This window comes from Numida meleagris, chromosome 2 (genome assembly GCF_002078875.1).
Source record: "Numida meleagris isolate 19003 breed g44 Domestic line chromosome 2, NumMel1.0, whole genome shotgun sequence".
NCBI classification, from domain to species: domain Eukaryota; kingdom Metazoa; phylum Chordata; class Aves; order Galliformes; family Numididae; genus Numida; species Numida meleagris.
Window position 1 is genome coordinate 1,737,162 of NC_034410.1, and position 18,629 is coordinate 1,755,790.

At 48.3% G+C, this 18,629-nt stretch overlaps 1 protein-coding gene across 1 annotated transcript in view; it reads left to right on the plus strand.

Annotated features, from left to right (window-relative positions):
• The window catches only part of WNT9A (Wnt family member 9A), a 53,644-nt gene that overhangs the window by 24,625 nt on the left and 10,390 nt on the right, over nucleotides 1-18,629 (plus strand). Inside the window, exons 2-3 of the mRNA XM_021387209.1 lie at nucleotides 8,759-9,018; nucleotides 13,603-13,865. Coding sequence (XP_021242884.1) covers nucleotides 8,759-9,018; nucleotides 13,603-13,865 — 523 coding nt within the window. The remainder of the gene's footprint in view (nucleotides 1-8,758; nucleotides 9,019-13,602; nucleotides 13,866-18,629) is intronic.

The following is an 18,629-nucleotide window of genomic DNA, read 5'->3' on the forward strand; positions in this document are numbered from 1 at the left end:
CTCTATGTTAGGAACAGATGAAACAGGGTTTGCTCGTGGCTTAACTCTTTGTTGCAAGAATATTGTGCAACTGCTGTGTTCCTTTACATGATCTGTTATTATCTATTATGCTTTCTGGTCCTCAGCCCTACCAGAACTGATGCAAAAGCGAGGCAAGGGTTGGGATGCTTGTGAATGTTCTTGTGAATGGGATCTGTGTTTTAAGCTATGGAGTGGTGTTAGGCCCAATTTTGGATTCGAATGAACTGCTCTAGTTCGTCTTATCAGGGAGGGAGTGAAGTTTTTTTTATACTGCAGCAAGGACCTGAGATCCTTATTGGGTAAAACAAGCCTTTTATTTTCTTCTCCAGCCTCATTCCTTCATCTTCTTCCATTGCATTGCTCTGCACTCACTGTTTCTCTGTGCTGAAACTCCCAGCTATGGGCTGTGTATGGTCTGATAGGAAGCATGTCAATAAATAAAAAGACGTTAAGCAAGAAGCAAAGCTTAAAGGCATAAAATAAAAGCCATCAGTAGCCAGAATAGCGAGCAGCCGGGGGCAGCGGGTGGGTAATTCCTGGCACCAGCTGGGAAGGGTGAAGCTTAATGCCGTCTTAAATCGGCAGTGAAAGCCCCTGTTGCTGCCTGGCCCATGCATTCCACTGGCACCGCAGTTCACCGGCTGGTTTTAAGTTGGGTTAAAAATCCTCCATAAATCTGGCTGATTGCTGCTTCATTCTTCAGAGGATGAAGGGGAGAGGAAACAACCTTCCCCTCCTCTTCTCCCCCCCGCCTCTGCCTGCTTGCAGGTGAAATAGGTTGTTTGCAGTGGAATTTGGTTGCAGGCAGCTCTTGGCATCGAACTACCTGGGAACTCCCAGCTGATATTGAATTATGAAAAAAACAAGTTCTCCCCCTTAAAAAAAAAAAAAGCAGGGTTTTCTAGAGGTCATTTGAGAACTGTTGGGTCCTTCATGGCGTGAGCTATGTGTATCATAAAGGAATCATGGAATTATAAAGACTGGAAAAGACCTCTAAGATCCTGAAGTCCAACCCATGCCCACTGACCATGTTCCTCAGTGCCACATCTCAATAGCTCTGGAACACCTCCAGGAACGGTGACTCTACCACCTCCCTGGGCCTCTTCAGTGCCTTACTGCTCTTTCTGAGAAGAAATTATTAATATTCAACCTGAACCTCCCCTCATGCCATTTGAGGCCATCACCTCTTGTTCTATCATTGTTAGCTGGGAAAAGAGGCCAACCCTCACCTCGCTACACCCTCTTTTCAGGTCATTGTAGGGAGCAATAAGGTCTCCCCTGAGCCTCCTCTTCTCCAGGCTGAACAACCCCAGCTCCCTCAGCCGCTCCCCATCACACTTATGCTCCAGACCCCTCACAGCTCCATTCCCCTTCTCTAGACACGCTCCAGGGCCTCAGTGTCTTCTTGTAGTGAGGGGCCCAACACTGAACGCAGCACTCGAGGTGCAGCCTCACCAGTGCCAGAACAGAGGGATGATCACCTGTTCCTGCTGGCTGCACTACCGCTGACACAAGCCAGGATGCTGCTGGCCTTCTTGGCCACCTGGGCACGCTGCTGGCTCGTGTTCAGCCGGCTGTCAGCCAACAGCTCCAGATCCTTTTCCTCTGCGCAGCTTCCCAGCCGCTCTGCCCCAAGCCTGCAGCGTTGCGTAGGGCTGTTGTGACCAACATGAAGGACCTGATGCTTGGTCATGTTAAAGCTCATACAATTGGCCTCAGCCTTTCCAGATCCTTCTGAAGGGCCTCCCTACCTCAGGCAGATCAACACTTCCTCCCAGCTGCGTGTCATCTGCAAACTTACTGAGAGTGCACTCAGTTCCCCTGGTCCAGTTCATCAGTAAAGATATTAAAAAGAGCCAGCCCCAAATATTGCAAAGGCTCCTAGAGCTGGTCCTGGTACGAGCCTTCTCCCTGTGTCATCTCTGTCCTGGTGAATCTCAGCCCTGCTACTTGCCAAAAATAAAAGTGCAAGGACTGGAAACTTCCTGAATGAGGTTTGTTGTAGGGAGAGGGAGGAAGGGCTGGGGTATTGCGGCCTTGTGGTTCAGGCACACCACCGTGGGTTGGAAGAGCAGAGCTTGGTTGCTTTCTCTGCTCTTGGGTTTCTCTGTGATTGCTTGTGCCCTCCTTGCTGGGGAAAGGGAGGGAGAAGGGAAGGCAGTGCTTCCTTCCTTTGGGGGAACGCTGTCACTCAGAGCTTGTATGGCTTTTCTGCCTTGCATGGGTGGGAAATGTTGCAGCTGAAGTATTTGCTTGTGGTGTTTCTGGTTGCCAAAGTGCAAAAAATAGCTATTCCTCACGGCACCTTGGTCCCATGGGCCTGGTAAAGGAATGTGCCATAGCATCCACAGCCCTCCACAGCTCCATATCTGAATGGAGTCACGTATTTTCTGCTTGTTCATTGAACTATTTTGCCTTTGGTAGCTAGACCTTCATATGCCATGCACCAAACCTTTTTTTGGGGGGGGATGGAGGGAGGATAATTTGTGCAGGAGAAGCTGCAGGCGTGATTTGGCATGAAGTTATATGAAAAATTATTTATATGCATAGCAAGCATTCTGTGTCTGGGAAGCAGTCATCCCTGTCTTGCCCCATTCACAGAAGAATCCCAAAGAGAATTTAGGGTTAGGGTCCAGCTCTTTCCTCAGCTAGGACATCTACCCTGTTGTGGGGTTTCCTCTTGCTTGGACTGCTGCATTCAGCAGCCTGAGCGAAGTCCTCTGACTTCTGTGTGAACTTCAGCTGAAGGTAAAATGGGAAACTCAGATGTAAATAATTTCTGTGGTAACACCTGGGTCTGAAAAGGGCTTAATGATTTTTGGGATCAAAGAGTGGCTGCTGCAAATGCTAGAAGCATTCAGGAGAGCTGTGCTGGACAGGAAAAGCTAGAGATTTGCAGCAGCAAATGCTTTCTTTGAGAAGCAGCTGTTTGGTCTTTTCCCTGGACGCTGGGAATGACTCTTGATAGGCCCTGAGAGCCTGGCAGGTGTGTGTAGCAGGATCCTTACTGGTCTGCTCCTCCATCCCCTTATCCTGGATGGCAAGAGAGCTCAGGGAGAATGTTCTCACTGTGTAGATCTGTCCAGGCAGTCTGAGTACACTTCATGAGTGATGGAGACTCATACCTCCTTCCATGGGAAGTAGAATCTATTGGTTTGGAAATTCTCTTCGTGCTGTAGTTCGTCTCCTCTTTATCCTCTGAATTCCCATGTTCAGAAGGAGAACCAGGCCCTGGAGATGTTTTCTCTTGTGCTTTATTTGCAAGGACCACAAGCACAGGGGATGGCTGCTTCCATCCCCATACAGTGAGGTTGCAGGGCTCTGATGCTGTGTGTTGGTGGAAGTGTGTGATGTTGGTAATTGTCTGTGTGATGGGATATGTGCTATTTCCCAAGGAGGAGAGCCACGTTTGCGAGGTTACCATGTGTTCCATGTTACTGAGAAAAAGACAAGGATCAAATTAGCAATTGAGACATGCTTGTCGTGAGAATATCTGCGTTCACAACTTGGGTTTCCAAATGCTTGTTTGGTGCTTCTTTAATGGTCTCCAACAGCAAAGCACCATTGTTTGAGGAGAATGGTGTGGAGAGAAAAAAGGAGAGGTGCACACACACAAAGTGGTGAGGAGGTTGGTCATGACCTGGAAGGAAAAGGACCTGCATGTGCATAAAGGGGTGTGACTTGTGGGTGACGAGAAGAAACCCTGCAAAGTGTCAGGATTGGCGAAGCTGATGATCAGGCTGAGCTAAAAGAAGCAAAGATCACTCTACGAGAGTGATCTCTACAAGAGATCACTATGATCTCTATGTGATCTCTATGAGAATGATCTTTGTGATGGAATTTAATTAATTCTGAAGTGTAGCAGATGAAAAATCCTTGGATCCAAGGAGAATACCTTGTGGGTTTTTTTTGTTTTTTGAAGGGATTCCCTGGGATTTGAGATTTCTGTGTGTGTGTACTTCAGCCAGTGTAGGAAATCTTTGGTGTTGTAGCTTGGAGAATTGCAGTGGATTTTGAAACTAATGTGTATGGCTTTGGATTCTGTAATCTAAAGGTGAGATGGCAGTGGATGCGAATGTCTGAACGCAGGTGAGCGCTGTATGTTGCAGCCAAAATGCTTAGTTCTGACTTTGGAGCATAGGAAGAAAGGCAGAACTAATTTTTCACTATGAGAGGGAGGAAAAAGCCTTCTCTGACTTCACATTGTTTGAGGTTCATCTGTGCTTCAGCCAGTTCTGGCAAGAGCAGAACTGAGGTTGGCGGGTGTTCTTTGCATAGTTTTGTCCAAAAAATGTTAAGTTACAGTATGGGCATGATGGTGGCACCTGTACCTGTGGAAGCATAAAAAAAAAAATCCTCATACAGTATAGAATGAGATATTTGACAAAAGAGTTGATTCTTCAGTGGTCAACCATTCCTAGTTTGCCTGGGCTTCTGACCTGTCGCACTTCAGCAGCCATTGGCCTTTGTGGGATGGGGAGGGAGGATGGTAGGCCAACTCAGGAAAGCTTTGTTGTAGTATGGAATCATGGCAGTGGGAGAGAGAGCTGGGGTAGGTAGGCTGATGGGTACAAGAGGCAGTGATATGTGCCTCGAGTCCTGCATCACTCAGTCTGGCTCCTTGAGTTGTAGAGTCATTAATTTTGGTATTGCAGTGAAGAGGGTTAGTGCGTGCTACTTCTCAGCTTCTCAAAAACTACTTCTTTATTATTAGAAAAAAAAAAAAAAAAGAAGAAAGAAATGATGTGTAGAACAAGGATCCGAAGAGGTGCACTACCGCAGGAGAAACATTCAAGGAAGAAGTGAAAATAAAATCAACTGGGGCCTTGTATGGCTAAATGTCCTGGCAGAGAAGGAAGCTGCGGGGTAGGAATGCAATATTTCAGCAGGGCTGTCATTCCGGGTGGGTAAAGCAAAGGCGTTTCCTCACGGCTCACCTTGGCTCGTGTTGCTGGTGGCAATTGCAGAGGAAACTCTTGAGCATGTCAAAAATAAGAGTGCTTTCACAGGTCTGTGCAGGCTCCATGTTTCTGACTTGTACCCCTCAAATTCCCACCAGGAAAGACCTCGTAATATAAGAGAAAATACAGGGATACACATGAAAGAGTGAGCTGGTGCAATGAAAAGCCTTCCAAAATGAACTGAAAATGGGATCTATGTGGAATTGCCCTCTCTGGGAGGGCGGTGAGTCCGGATTACTACATGGAGTGCATGACCAAGGAAGCCGAATGCCACCAGTAGCGTTAGTGCAAACCCAGTAGTTCTTGCTGCTTACAGCTGGGGATAGTAAACTTTTGGTTTCCTGGCTTCAAACCAGTGAGGGATTGAACTGGAAAGGAGTTTGGAAGGAGAACGATACTGGGAAGGTTCCCCTGAGCTGAGTGATGTGGGACTGGGGAATGAGGTCCTTCCTGAGGTATGGATGGATGGTGCAGGCATGCTCAGAGCAGAGGGCAGGTGAGGTGCAGGGAAAAAGAGGACAAAATCTGAAACACAGGCAGAGTCCCTTGGCCCTGCAGCCCTCATAGAGGCCAGAGTTAACTTCCACAGAGTTAAAGCTTCCTGGCTTGTGAGCAATGAGCTGTTTGGTTTCTCTCCAGGTTCCTGGTGGACAAACACACCTTCATCTGATGCTCAGCCTCCTCAATCCAAAATGATGCAGTAGCACGGAGTGCTGGCTATCTTTCTAACAACAAAAGTTGCAGATTGTGTGAGCACTAAAAACCATATTAAATAAATACCTAGCCCCCTTTCCCCCCCATCCTGAAAGATTTTCTTGGAAGGAACAGCTCGGTCTTTGTGAGGAGCTGAGAAAGCATCCAACTCTGACACCGTTGCCTTACGGGACCTCACTCAGCCTAGGTTGCATAAAAGGGCTTTATGGGATTACAAAGGTTCCATGCAGTGGCAGCTCTGTGGCAGTGTTTCAGGTGGGGGCACCAGCTCTGCCTGTGCTTGTTTATTACTGATGCATGGCTTGTTTCTCACCCATTTGGTTTTTGATGCTCCTTTTCTGTGATGGGTGAGGACTGAAGATGGCATGCTCTTCAGTGCAGAGCTGGGTCAGGAAATGGGCTGAAGAGGTGGGAAACGTGGTTTGCTTTTCATCACTTTGGTGTGGTGTTTCTGTGTTGTTTTCCCAGGCAAGGGTGAAGTGGGAGTCTGGAAGTGGAGATGCTGGCCCAGTGTTTGCAGCTTACATGGTGTTACCTGCGTGTTCTGCTTATCAGAGCTCGTGAACTTTTGCCCAAGCCTCTGCACAGGGCAGTGAAAATGGACATGGCTGAAAATATATGTCCACTTAATGTTTCCATTTCCTGTTGTTTCCCATGGCTTTCCATCTGCAAATCAAAAGCAGGAGCCAGAGGCCCATCCTCCTTTCCTGCCTTCTCCTTGTCCCAGGCTCTTCATTTGGTTTTGTTATTTGGCTGACTCTTATTGGGACCCCTGACACTGCTGCCCAGAGAGCTGTGGCTGTCCCATCTTGGAGGTGCCCAAGGCCAGGCTGGCACCTGATCTGGTGAGGGGCAACCCTGCCCATGGCAAGGGATTTGGAGCTCGATGATCTTTCAGGTCCCTTCCAACCCCAGCCACCATGTGATTCTCTGTAAGAAATCTACGTCTTGAAGAATCTCAAAGCCAAACATGGAATGGGAGGGATGTGAAGGGGCTCCAAATAGCTGGTTGCTCTGCGGAAACCTTGCCCGTAGGATCAGCTCCACTATCACTTCTACGTGATACTTGGAGCTTATGTTCTGTAGGATGTTTTGCTGACCAGTACCAGCTCAGTTGGAAAGGTTAACTGGTAGAGAGGTGGTAAACACATTACGCTTTCCTCTCTTCCCTTTGCCAGCTGAGGATATCCCTTGCACCAAATGGGAAAGCTTTCAGGATTGAACCTTTGGGGGGAAAAGTATTGATGAGGGCCAGGAATGAATGTCCTAAAGATTTTGTTACAGGTATTTACTACTGCAAAGCTTGAATTGAGCTACCTCTCCCATAAACATACGTGGTTAATGAGGCCACCAGGGCCAGGTGATGTCCCCAGTCCGTGAGCAGTGGTCAAGCCTGAGTCCACGCAGTGCAGAGCAAAAATGTGAGGATTAGTAATGTCAGTGCTTCAGCTGCAGCTTGCTGCTTGAGTGTCGTTATCTTTCTAGGAGCAGATTTTTTGGGGGGAAATTTACTTTGGTCACACTACTTTTCCATGTTTCCCACAAATCACTTTGACTCTTCATTTTTTATTTTTTTTATCACTGCAGTTTTATTTTCTTGGAAGTCTTGGTACTTTTAAAAGTAACTGAAAGAGAATGTTTCCCTGACCGTGTCTTTGTTCTCCTAAAGAAAAAAACACCACAACCCCAAACCCACCACAACCACAAACTCAACCTATTTTTAATTACTTTTTTTTTTTTTTGCTTCTACCTTGATTTGATGTTAAACCACTGCATTAAATGATCAGGAACTGTTGTCAGCTCTGCTATGTGTTGCTTGGCTGTGGCTCAGGTCAGGATTTTGTGCCAGTTGTGTATGGGAGGTTTGGGAATTAAGGCACCGTAGGAGTGTGCCTCATGGGATCACCTTCTTGGTGGGATGCATCCCGTTAATTACAGATAAATCCTCATTGGAAAAGGAACATCAAGCTGCTGTTCTTGAGGTTTTTCAAGCATTTCCATGGTCACCCAGTGTTTGCTGAAGGCGATGAGCGTGTTCCCCACTCCCACGCCTGCCACCTTGTTTCTCCAGGTGGGTGTTGACCTGTGCTCTCTACACATGCCCATCTGCACAGGGCTGCAACGCATTCCAGCATGTTTTAATCCTGGCTCTAGGCAATTCTTCCTTCCTTTTGGCTGGGGAAACGTGTCTTCAGGTTCTTCAGAAACCTTTCGGAGCAATCCCCATTGACTGCGTGGACTGGCACCTGGCCGGAATAGGGCAGAGCCAGGAGAGTGGGGTGCGGACAGCCTTGCCAGCAACCCACTGCTGAGCCCAGCAGATGTTCCTGCAGCCTCTCTGCTCCCTGGGGCCGATGCCAGCCTGGTCCTTTTCCAGCAGCTCGTCACTTGACACCGGGAACAGTACGCTGGCTTCTTTTGTTGCACATTTGGAGTCAAGGACCTTGGGCAGGGGAGAAGAGAAGGACACGTCTTTCTGAATTTCTTCAGGTTGTTTTGTAGGCATTGAGCTCGTTCTTCGTTGTTAAAACCTTTTGGCATTGTCATCTCTCGAAGTGTATCCTGCTTGCAAGCCTCAGGCTGTGGCTGGGTTTTGTGTAGGGATCCCTCCTGTTCTTCTGCTTAGGGTGGAGTGGCTGTATATGCTCTCTTGGCATGTCTCCGAGGATCTGGTGGCACAAGTCAACTTCCCAAGCTGGTTCTGGCTCTGCTTGATGCCCTAAAATGACTATTTTCTTTTTTAGAGCACAGGAGAGTGGCTGCAGTGTTCTTGCCTTCTTGCTAGTTTCCTGAATTCATGCACTTATGTACCTTCTGTAATTTTTTCCCTATTCCAGTTTTAAATGAACTGTCCTTTGGCAATTTTGAGTTTGACAGAGGTGGCGATTGCCAAGGTCTTCCATCCAAACAAACTCCGCGGAGAAAATAAATCCAAGTATTACTTCTTACCTTCCTGTTGCTCACACACTGCAGAGAGCCTTGCTGTAAAATCCCTTCTCTCCCAGTGCATCCCCGTGGGCGCTCAGCTCATTCTCACCCTCTGCCCTTCTGTTCCTCTGCAGGCTGACAGGCAACGAACCCCTGACCATCCTCCCTCTGACCTCAGAAATGGAGGAAGCCGCCGTCAAAGCCCACTACAAAGTCTGTGACCGCCTGAAGCTGGAGAAGAAGCAGCGCAGGATGTGCCGGCGGGACCCCGGTGTGGCCGAGACCCTGATGGAGGCCATCAGCATGAGCGCACTGGAGTGCCAGTACCAGTTTCGCTTTGAGCGTTGGAATTGCACCCTGGAGGGCCGCTACCGGGCCAGCTTGCTAAAGAGAGGTGAGTGGGATGGGGTTTTCCTTGGGGCTGCTGGCACCTCCTGCACCGGTGGGCTTCCCTACTAGTGGAGGGTGGTCACCTCCTCGGATCTCTAAAAAGAGCTTCATAGAATCATATGATAGCTCGGGTTGGAAGGGACTTGAAAGATCATCCAGTTCCAACCCCTCTGCCATGGGTCAGGTTGCCCCCACCAGCTCAGGCTGCCCAGCGCCTGTCCAAACTTGCCTTGAGTACCTACAGGGATGGGGTACCCATACCCTCTCTGGGCAGCAGTGCCAGGGCCTCACCACCCTCTGAGTAAAGAATTTCTTCCTAACATCTGACCCAAATCTCTCCTCTTTTAGTTTAAGTTCATTCCCCCTTGTCATGTCACTATTAAACCATGTAAAATTTCAGTTCCCCTCCTGCTTATAACCTCCTTTCAAGTTCGGGAAGGCCGCTGTGAGCTCTCCCCAGAGCCTTCTCCACATTAAACAAGTCCAACCTTTGTGGAAGGCAAAGACAAAGGCAGGCTTAGCTCATCTGTGGAGGCTCACAGGATGCACTCTGTGGCTGTGATTTATGTGCTCGTAGCAAAGGAACCTCTGCCTGTGGCCATTCCTGGCCACAGCTCCTCTGTCTGGAGGCTGGAGATGTTTGTCCATATGTCTGCAGACAGAAGCTCTGCTTGCTCCTCACTTCCACTGGAAGTTGAACCGTTGCTTCAGGAGAAGAGGTTGAAGTTCTCGAAGCTGTGTCTTCTTATTTATTTATGTATTTATTTTAAACTATCTTATTTTTCCTATTTATTATGGCAATCGTTCAAGAAAGCAATTGGGAAAATGCCTCGGTAAGGGAATGGAGATGAAATGCTGTTCTGATGGTGGGGTTGTGATGTAAGGCAAAAACTCCCTGTGCTTCCATGCCCTGCTCTGCTCTACCTGGGGAAAAGCTCTCTGTCTGTGAGCGGAGTGATGCCCACACCACTTCCAGCTCAGGTGGAGATGACCAGAAGCTGATGAGGTGTATTAGAGGAGCAGGTGGTGTGTTCTGTCTGTTTCCTTTGTGCTGCCTTGTGTAGTCCAGCTTTCCTGCAGCCTCCCAGTAAAATCATAGAATGGCTTGGGTTGGAAGGAACCTCAAAGATCTTAGAGTTCCAATTCTTCTGCCAAAATCCAGTTCTTATTACTGGACTGAAGCTAACGATGCAGCAGGCCCATCTTGCAGGTGGCTTCCCTGGAACTTGAGGGCTTCAGTGACCCCCAGAAAGTCTCAACCTCGGTGACTGGACCTAGAGACCCAGAGTCTGACATGCTCAAAGATGAGATCGGAGCTCCGCAGTGCTCCCTCGTTCCCTAAGAAATGGGAAGGAGCCATTCACAAGCACTGGAGCTCAACTAATGCACTGTCACCGACTGCGGTGGAAACAAGGAGCGTCCTTATGAAACCCAAGAGGTGCAGCCAGAGCTGCAAGACATTTAAAAATATCTCTGCATGCCAGAGGAGTCCCTGGATTAGTGGCGCCTTGGGAAACTCAAGCACTTTCTCATGCTGACACCTGGAGGCCACAGCTTGCTCCTTCAGACGTGCCCTCAGCGAGGGGAAGGGGTATTCCAGAGCAGCCTGAAGTTTTGCTGCTGGAAAACACTGCTGAGAACCATCCCACCCCCTTGTCAGGATCCCATTTAATAAATAGTAGCGCTGAGGATTGCGGAGCTCTGCCTGCTGTCTCATTCTTCCATGCTTTATGCCCCTGCAGCATCTCAGCCTGCCACCGATGCTGTAAATCCTTCAGGTGTTGTTCCCACTGCACAGCTCGCAGCCCTGTAAATCTTTCTCCTCCTCTCCGGGAGCTGCTGGTTCCTGGTTCAGCATTGCAACGAGCGATGCCCCCAGGGCAAAGGGGTATGGCTATAACCCCCTGTGACACAGCTATTCCAATATATCAGCGGGGGGCTTGTTTTTTTTCCTCCTCCAGAACTGTTGCAGGGAGGAAAATAAAGAAAAAAAAATGACATAACCACAAATGCTTCACTTAAGAAAACTTTCTCCCTCCATTGTTCCACTCGGTCCCCAGCGCAGCCCGGCTGCTGGTTTGCAGTTTGGGCTGATGCGGCCCGTTTCTTAAAATAACAGGAGATTGTTCAAGGGACTCGTTATCCTCTTCGGATACTCGCGAACAATTTTGGAAATGGCTGAAAGGGGATAGCTGCGGATGGCAGGCTGTCGATGCACCAGAATGCCTGCATTGATTTAAAGCTCATTATCTTGTTACAACATATCTCGGTGCAATCAAATAGTGCACGGCGGAGATGGCTTTAAATCTGGCCAGAGCCAAATGTCACATGGACTCGCTTGGGAGCTGCCTGAGCTGCCTGTGGGCGAGATGATACCGGCGCTGATGGGCACTGGGCATCTGTGGGTTTCGGTGATGGAGAAGGGGAGGAGGAGAGCTGAGGCTGATGAGGGGATTGGCAGAGGAAAGCCTGGCTCTGTGTCAAACCCCGTATGCAGTGTGGTGGCAGGTCGCACGGTCAGCTCTCGCAACCAGGAGGCCTTGGTGCGGATTGTGGATCTGTGTTAGCTGCTAACTCAGGCCAACGCCTGGCTCTTTGCTGCTAATTACAGTGGCTCGGGCTCACAGAAGTGAGTTTGCACTGCCCCATCAAGGACTTTCTGTTAGCATGCTGGTACCTCTCCATTTTGCAACACGAGCGGTAGTAATAGTGTCAGTCCTGTTTTATTTCAATCTTCCTCCCAGAGAGGGAAGGGGTTTCTGCTGTTCTTTAGCAGGTGAGCAGTAGAGGGGTTGGACGATTCCTAACAGAATCTGTTTTGAGCCAAAACAGGACCAAACCTCTTTCTCCAGGACTGGATTTTCATCTTTCTTCTGCTGAAGTTCTACCCAGTGCACCCAGCTATGCTATGGGAAGGCAGGCTCTGGGGGTGGGCCAGGATAGTGCCCCATGAGCCCACTTGGACTATCGTGATCCTCCCAAGGACCAGTTCCAAAAATGACCTGGCAGTGTCTCTGCATGTCCTTGGTTGACACACTAGTTTACAGATATATCCACTACTGTCACCATCCACTTGTGTTATTTTTGAGTGGGGGATTTCTTGAGTTGGATCCAAAGCTGTTCTGGAATTGCATCTCAAATATGCAGTCGTTTACTGCTTCCATAGACGGAGAATGAGGAGCTATAAATATTGGCGTGTTTGCTTTCTTATTTCTGTCTTTTATCATTTGTATTGAAATCATGGGTCTCTTTTGGCCTCAGTTTACCCACTGGGGGGAGGCAGATGCTGTTGCAAGTGAGCATGGAGATATAAGAAAAGGGTTGTATGTGAAAAGTTTGAGGTCCAAATGCTTCTTCAGGTCTGTGAGGTGATGCCTTGGGAGACAGGCTGATTACTAAGTGCTTTCCAGCCCTCACGTGCCTTTTGTTAACAATTTTGTTGGACCGAAATAAGTCCTCTTGATTTTTTTTTCTGGAGGGAGAAGGAAGCATTCATGGGTTCTACCCCAGTCATCAGACTGGAAGTTTGTGCTAGGTTCCTTCCATTTGGTGGCCCCTTGGTAGCAGTGTTGCCATACCATGATGATGACACCTCCATGGCCTGTCCAGATCTTGCTCACCTCTCCCTGTATTCAAGCAGAGACTGCAGAGTGACAGCCACATAACTGTATGTTTGGTTTGGTTTAGAATCCTGGTTTGTGCCACCTCAGTTGTCCCCCTCTGCTCTTCCCTTGTGAGGCCCCACCTGGAGTACTGCATCCAGGCATAGGGTTCCCAGTATGGGAAGGAGCTGTTGGAGTGGGTCAAGAGGAGGACCAGGAAGATGCTCAGAGGGCTGGAGCACCTTTGCTATGAGGAAAGATTGAGGCAGTAGGGCTTTAGCTTGGAGAAGATAAGGCTCTGGGGAGACCACATTGTGGCCTTGCAGTACTTGAAGGGAGCTTATAAGCAGGAAGGGGAGTGACTTTTCACGCAGTCTGATAGTGATAGGACAAGGAGAAATGGCTTTAAGCAAAAAGAGGGCACATTCAGTTTAGATGTTAGGAAGAAATTCTTTACTCAAAGGGTGATGAGGCCCTGTCACTGCTGCCCAGATAGGGTGTGGATGCACTATCCCTGGAGATCATAGAATCATAGAATGGCTTGGGTTGAAAAGGACCTCAAAGATCATCGAGTCTCAACCCCCCTGCCAAGTGCAGGGTCGCCCAACCACTAGACCAGGCTGCCCAGAGCCACGTCCAGTCTGGCCTTGAATGCCTCCAGAGATGTTCAAGTCCAGGTTGGATGGGGCTCTGGGCAGCCTGTTCTGGCCGGGGGGAACCAGCCTGTGGTGGGGGGGGGTTGAAATGGACTTGGAGCTGGATGATCTTTCAAGTCCCTTCCAACCTTAGCCATGTATGATCCATCACATTCCCTGTTCTCTACCATGTCTTCCCTACCACCAGTGATACGTGCAGAACATGGTATTGCTCAAACCTTCTCCTTATGATTTTCGCTTGAATTGCCTTAGTTTCTTGGTTCTTTTGTTTACGAAAAAACTCCACCTTTGCTCCAGCCACAATTAAAGCATCCTCGTCTCTCCCTCCAGGTTTCAAGGAGACAGCCTTCCTGTACGCCATTTCCTCTGCAGGGCTGACACACGCCATGGCCAAGGCGTGCAGCGCAGGCCGGATGGAGCGCTGCACCTGCGACGAGGCCCCCGACCTGGAGAACCGCGAGGCCTGGCAGTGGGGCGGCTGCGGTGACAACCTGAAATACAGCAACAAGTTCGTCAAGGAGTTCCTGGGGAGGAAGCCCAACAAGGACCTGCGAGCCAGGGTGGATTTCCACAATAACCTTGTGGGCATGAAGGTGAGTCGTAGGAGTGCACGGCCTGCATCTGCGGATGGGTGTGAGGTTGTCTTAGTGACAGGATTTAGGGTGTTGTGGGGTTTGTGGGGGATGCAAAATGGACGGAGCCTTCCTTCTCTAGGGGGTGTGAAGTCTGATTAGGTCTATGTCCTGTTTTGATCACTGTGCTTCAAGAGTTGCGCCAAACCATTGTGGAGAGATCAGAGGGAAAGGAAAAGAACATTCCAAGTCTGGAAAGCATGAGATGGGGGGAAAGACTGCTGGTTTTCCACAAGGAGAAGAGGGTCTTACAAGGGGATGGCAAGAGGAGTTCTCTAGACTTTGACAAGTTGTGACGGGCAAGAAAGGATTTACTCTGCAGCAAAGCAAGTAGAGGTTGAGAGATGCTTTCCTTGAAGCAGCTCTGCAGATCATAGGTGGTGTAGCATCTCTGTAGCCAAGTTTATTTAAAACTGGCTGGACAAATATTTGCTGGGAAACAAGGCAGAGCTATTCCTCTCTGACTGATTTCAGTCCTAAAAATCCCTTCGGCCTTCCACCCAGAGCTGCTGTGTTTGCAGCTGACGGAACTCAGGTGTGCAATCAGTTTTATTCTGTTTTGTTTCTCTCCTCCCATCCTTATCCTGGAGGGCTTTCTGCTCTTTTAACCCACGCTCATCCCCATGAGGCTTTGCCCTGGGTGATGTAAAGGACAAATTGTGTGCTGGCTTATACCAACAAGAGATGGGAAAGAAAGGGGCTTTCCACCTTCTCCCATCAATTACTTGGACGTACCTAGCCTAGAGCTGCTTGCACATGAAAATCCCTCAGATTGGCCAGCACAGGTGCCTAGGATCAGTGTTTCATTGCACCGACCTCATAGGGGGACATACTGTAAGGCTATAAATAGCCTTCAAGCCTTGTTATTGTCCGTGTGATTGGATGGAGTGGTCGGGGCTGGGATGGGGACCTGGGTCTCCAGTTTCCCAGGCAAATGCTGCCCAGCCAGTTGTGCATTCTAGGAATCACCATCCCAGCTCAGTTGTTCCTGTGTGTATGCATAAAATGCCATTCCTCGCAACAGAGTTGGGGCACTGGAGAATGCCACCAGTGCGTGCTGGCTAGCAAAAAGTCTCCCCCCTGTCCCCACCACCAGATGCTCCCAGACAGCACTGAGATCAGGGTTAGAAATATCCTGGATTTACTTGGTGTCTGGCTTTGGCTGACAGCTTTTCTGCTTCTGGATTAAAAGGCTCAGTGCCTCTGAACTCCTGTTGCAGCTCTTTGGCGTGTGAAACAGGCTCTGCAGAGTGATGAAATCTGTTTTAATCCTTGTGTTTGATTGTTTCTGAGGATATATCCTATAGGACAGGCTCTTTGGAGTTGGCTGTGTAGCAAGTGGAACAGAATATGGGGAAGGTGGTCCGCGAGGGCTGTGATTTCACGCTGTAGAGAGCTGTGAGATGTCTGCTCTACCCCTTTTCCAGATTCACATAATGCAGTCTCATCAGAAACCAGACAACTGTAGCTTTAGGTGCTGTTGGAATGTTTTTGTAAATCCATATACATCTCTCCTCCAGCACCGCTGGGGCTAACATACTCACCCAAGTGCTCTCCATCTCAGTATTGCAGGCAGGATGCCCATATGGAGCTGAGACCCAGTCTTGGATTTTGCTTAGGTGTACCTATTTGTCAGCTCTGCTCTCCACTCTTCATGTGGCGTTAAGCTAAATGAACTCCAAGGATGAGCTGAAGGGAGGGAATCTCCCCATGATGCCTGAGCTTTCTTCCTGATCCCACTGGTAGTTACGTCCTAGAGCAATGGGAGATGTCAGGGACTCTTTCATCCTCTGCCTCCACTTTACTTGGCACAGTCAGGCCCTGGTGTCTGGCAGTGGTTTCTAAGCACTAGTGTAATATCTGCAGCTAAACAGCTGAGTAACAGTTGTGACGGTCCAGACACTGAGAGCCCTCATGGCAATCCAAGTCAAAGACCTTTGCTGCAGGTCAGTGATCCAGCATTCCTATTTTTGTCCACCCACGCCGTGCTCTCGAGCTGGTGTTGCTGTCTGACAGCTTTGCCTTGCCTATTTGCAGTGGCGGTTGAAATGATTTCTGCTTACACTCCTAGGGTAGTTGTACCTTAGTGTGGTTGAGAGGCAAGCCAAGCAGCCCACCAGACTCACAGCAGCACTGCGAAGCCAGGCAGAGAACAAGGGAATTTCACTTCAAGGAAGAAGTTTTTGTGAGGGTGGTGGTTAATGGTCAGGAGAACATATGTCTACGTAGTCAGGATACGTGGATCTAAAGTACTGGCACAACATGGTGTCATTGAGATGACAGTCAGAGATGCGTGAGCTGGAGATGAGGACTCGGGCTGCCTTTGTAGCTGAGAGGTCAAAACCTACAAGAGTTGCTTCAGGTTTCAAAATACGGAAACTGGTTTGAAGCCTGAGCATTGACCTCCTTGGTGTGGGTGACAGATCGTCTCTGACATTGCTTACACTTGGGTCTGTGTTATTACCAGATTTAATCTTCTTGCTTCCTTCCAGCCCTGCTCTTCCCATACACTCCTAGTGCAGCATTGGTGGGAGCTGAGAGTTGTCCAGCACGCAGTACGAGGCTGAGTTATTGACGTTTTCCTTGATGAAGACACTAAGTTAAATATGAAACTCAACATCTGTCCTTAGCTCTTCTTTCTCCAATGAAGCTGCCTATCAGCTAACTGCATTCTTAGACTTTCCAACTCTTGCACTCTTGCATAGCTGGAGATGCTAACCTAGTGTCCATGAGGGTCTAAACTACTTCGAACTACCCTAGTTTGCTTATTTGGGTAGTACATCATGTTCTTTTGATTTGGTGTGAATCCAAAGCCATGCAGAAGAAGTGTCGATAGCTTTGCTTTGTGCCACTTTGGAACAGAGTGCTGGTTAAATAAGAAAGATGGCCTTCCAGCCTCTAGTGTGTTAAGTGTCCCCATGAGCCTTGAAAGAATGATTTCAGTCATTTTGAGCAGGAGCTGAGGCACAGAGTGTCTTTTCCCAGGTTATGTATGAAGCTGATGATGGAACAGGAGATAGAGAGAAGCACTCCTGAATTTCTGCTCAGCACCCACTGTTTTTCCTCAAACCAAACCGTAGATTTTATATCTGTTAGCGAAGCCGTACGGGCATGAACTGAAACCTTAGCTGTGCTACAGACTGTTTGGGGTTCTGCTGGGCATGGACAAGGAGACTTTCTTTTCCAATGCTTTTCTACAGGGCTTGCTGCAGTGCCTGCCCACGCTGGTGTAGGTACAGTGTATGTATGGAGGTATGCGTAGTGTTTGCTGGTGGTGGAGGAATATCTATCAAAGATATAACACAAGCTTGGTGGTCTCTCAGTGATTCGTAGCAACATATAATCCTTCCCATCTAATTACTCCCAACCATGACAAATTGTATAAATAGTCCCTTGAGACCCAGCAAAAAAAAAAGGACTTGTGCTTAATAGACTTATTTGGCAGCAAACACTATTCCCTCCTGGTCGAGACGGCAGTTTCTCCATGGTGTCACACTAGCAAACAATTTGCATCTTTCTAGAAGGGTGACATTATCCTATCCCGCCTAGTTTTAGTGTCTCTTGGTAGAAGTTCTCATTTAATTATTATTTTACTTCTGTTTTTAACAACCTTGATGGGCCAGCCATAATTTTGCCACCGCCAATGAAATAATCACTGAACATGTTGTGCCCATGATGGCTTACAAAGTTATATGATATGACCTCAAGTGCTAATGAAAGGGCGAGCTTGTCTAGCGCAAGGATGAGGTAATTAGACCAAGACTTCTCCAGCCTTCTCTTTATTGAAAAGTAGGAGCTCTGAATAGACCACTTATTAAAAAAGCAATTTCCCTTCCTTTGCAAAATCTACTCTCACTCATTCAGCTATTCTTTCCGAGAGGTCTTGGGTGGAGAGGATGTGTGCTGGGGGGAGCGGAGTGTATGTGTCAAGGGGATGGGGGTGATGGTGGGGAGAGAAGTCAACTGCATTAAAGCTCTGCTGCCAGCAGTGAAGTTTCTTGGTTATATTAAATGAAGCACAGGCAGCCTTGCTGAGGCTCTCTTCTTCTCTATATCCTCCCCCTCTTCTCCCCCTTGTACACACAAGTGCAGCCCTCTTTTGTAACCCATTAATGAAAAGTTGGAATATTAGAGCACTCAATTAGTTCCACTGGGCTCGAGTAAGTGATGTTTTAATTAAATTTGCCCAGTTTCTCAGCAAAGTATCATTAAACATGACTTTCCAACTCCCTCTCTGGAGCGTTGCTAAGTTCCTTAATCCCAGGAGTGCTGACCTCTTCCAGAGGTATGTCTGGTCAAGCATGTCTTGCAGATCCGAGGGGCGCTATTAAAGGCGGCTGCTATTATCCAAGGGAAAAAAAAAATTGTCGTGTTCTCATTCCCTTTTTCCTTTAATACTTTCAGAAGGAGGGACACAAGCAAGCCTTTGCCCTCCGGACCCTGAAGTCAGGGATTTAACCACAGGCTTCTTGGGATCCGAGGGTGTTCAGTGCAAAACTATGTGAGGATGGAAAATGGGAACAAGAAAATTTCCCCCCCTAAAAGTCTCTCACTGGGCAATATCTTCCTTTAAAATTCTTTCCCTTCACGAAGCTTCCTTAATTATTTTCACACAATACTGACCTGCATGTTTCGGTCTGCACATTTCGGAAGCATCCTTGTCGCCCTTGTTGCTGCAGGGCTCCAGACCTGTCCTGAGACTTGTTACGACTGCATCTCTGAAAC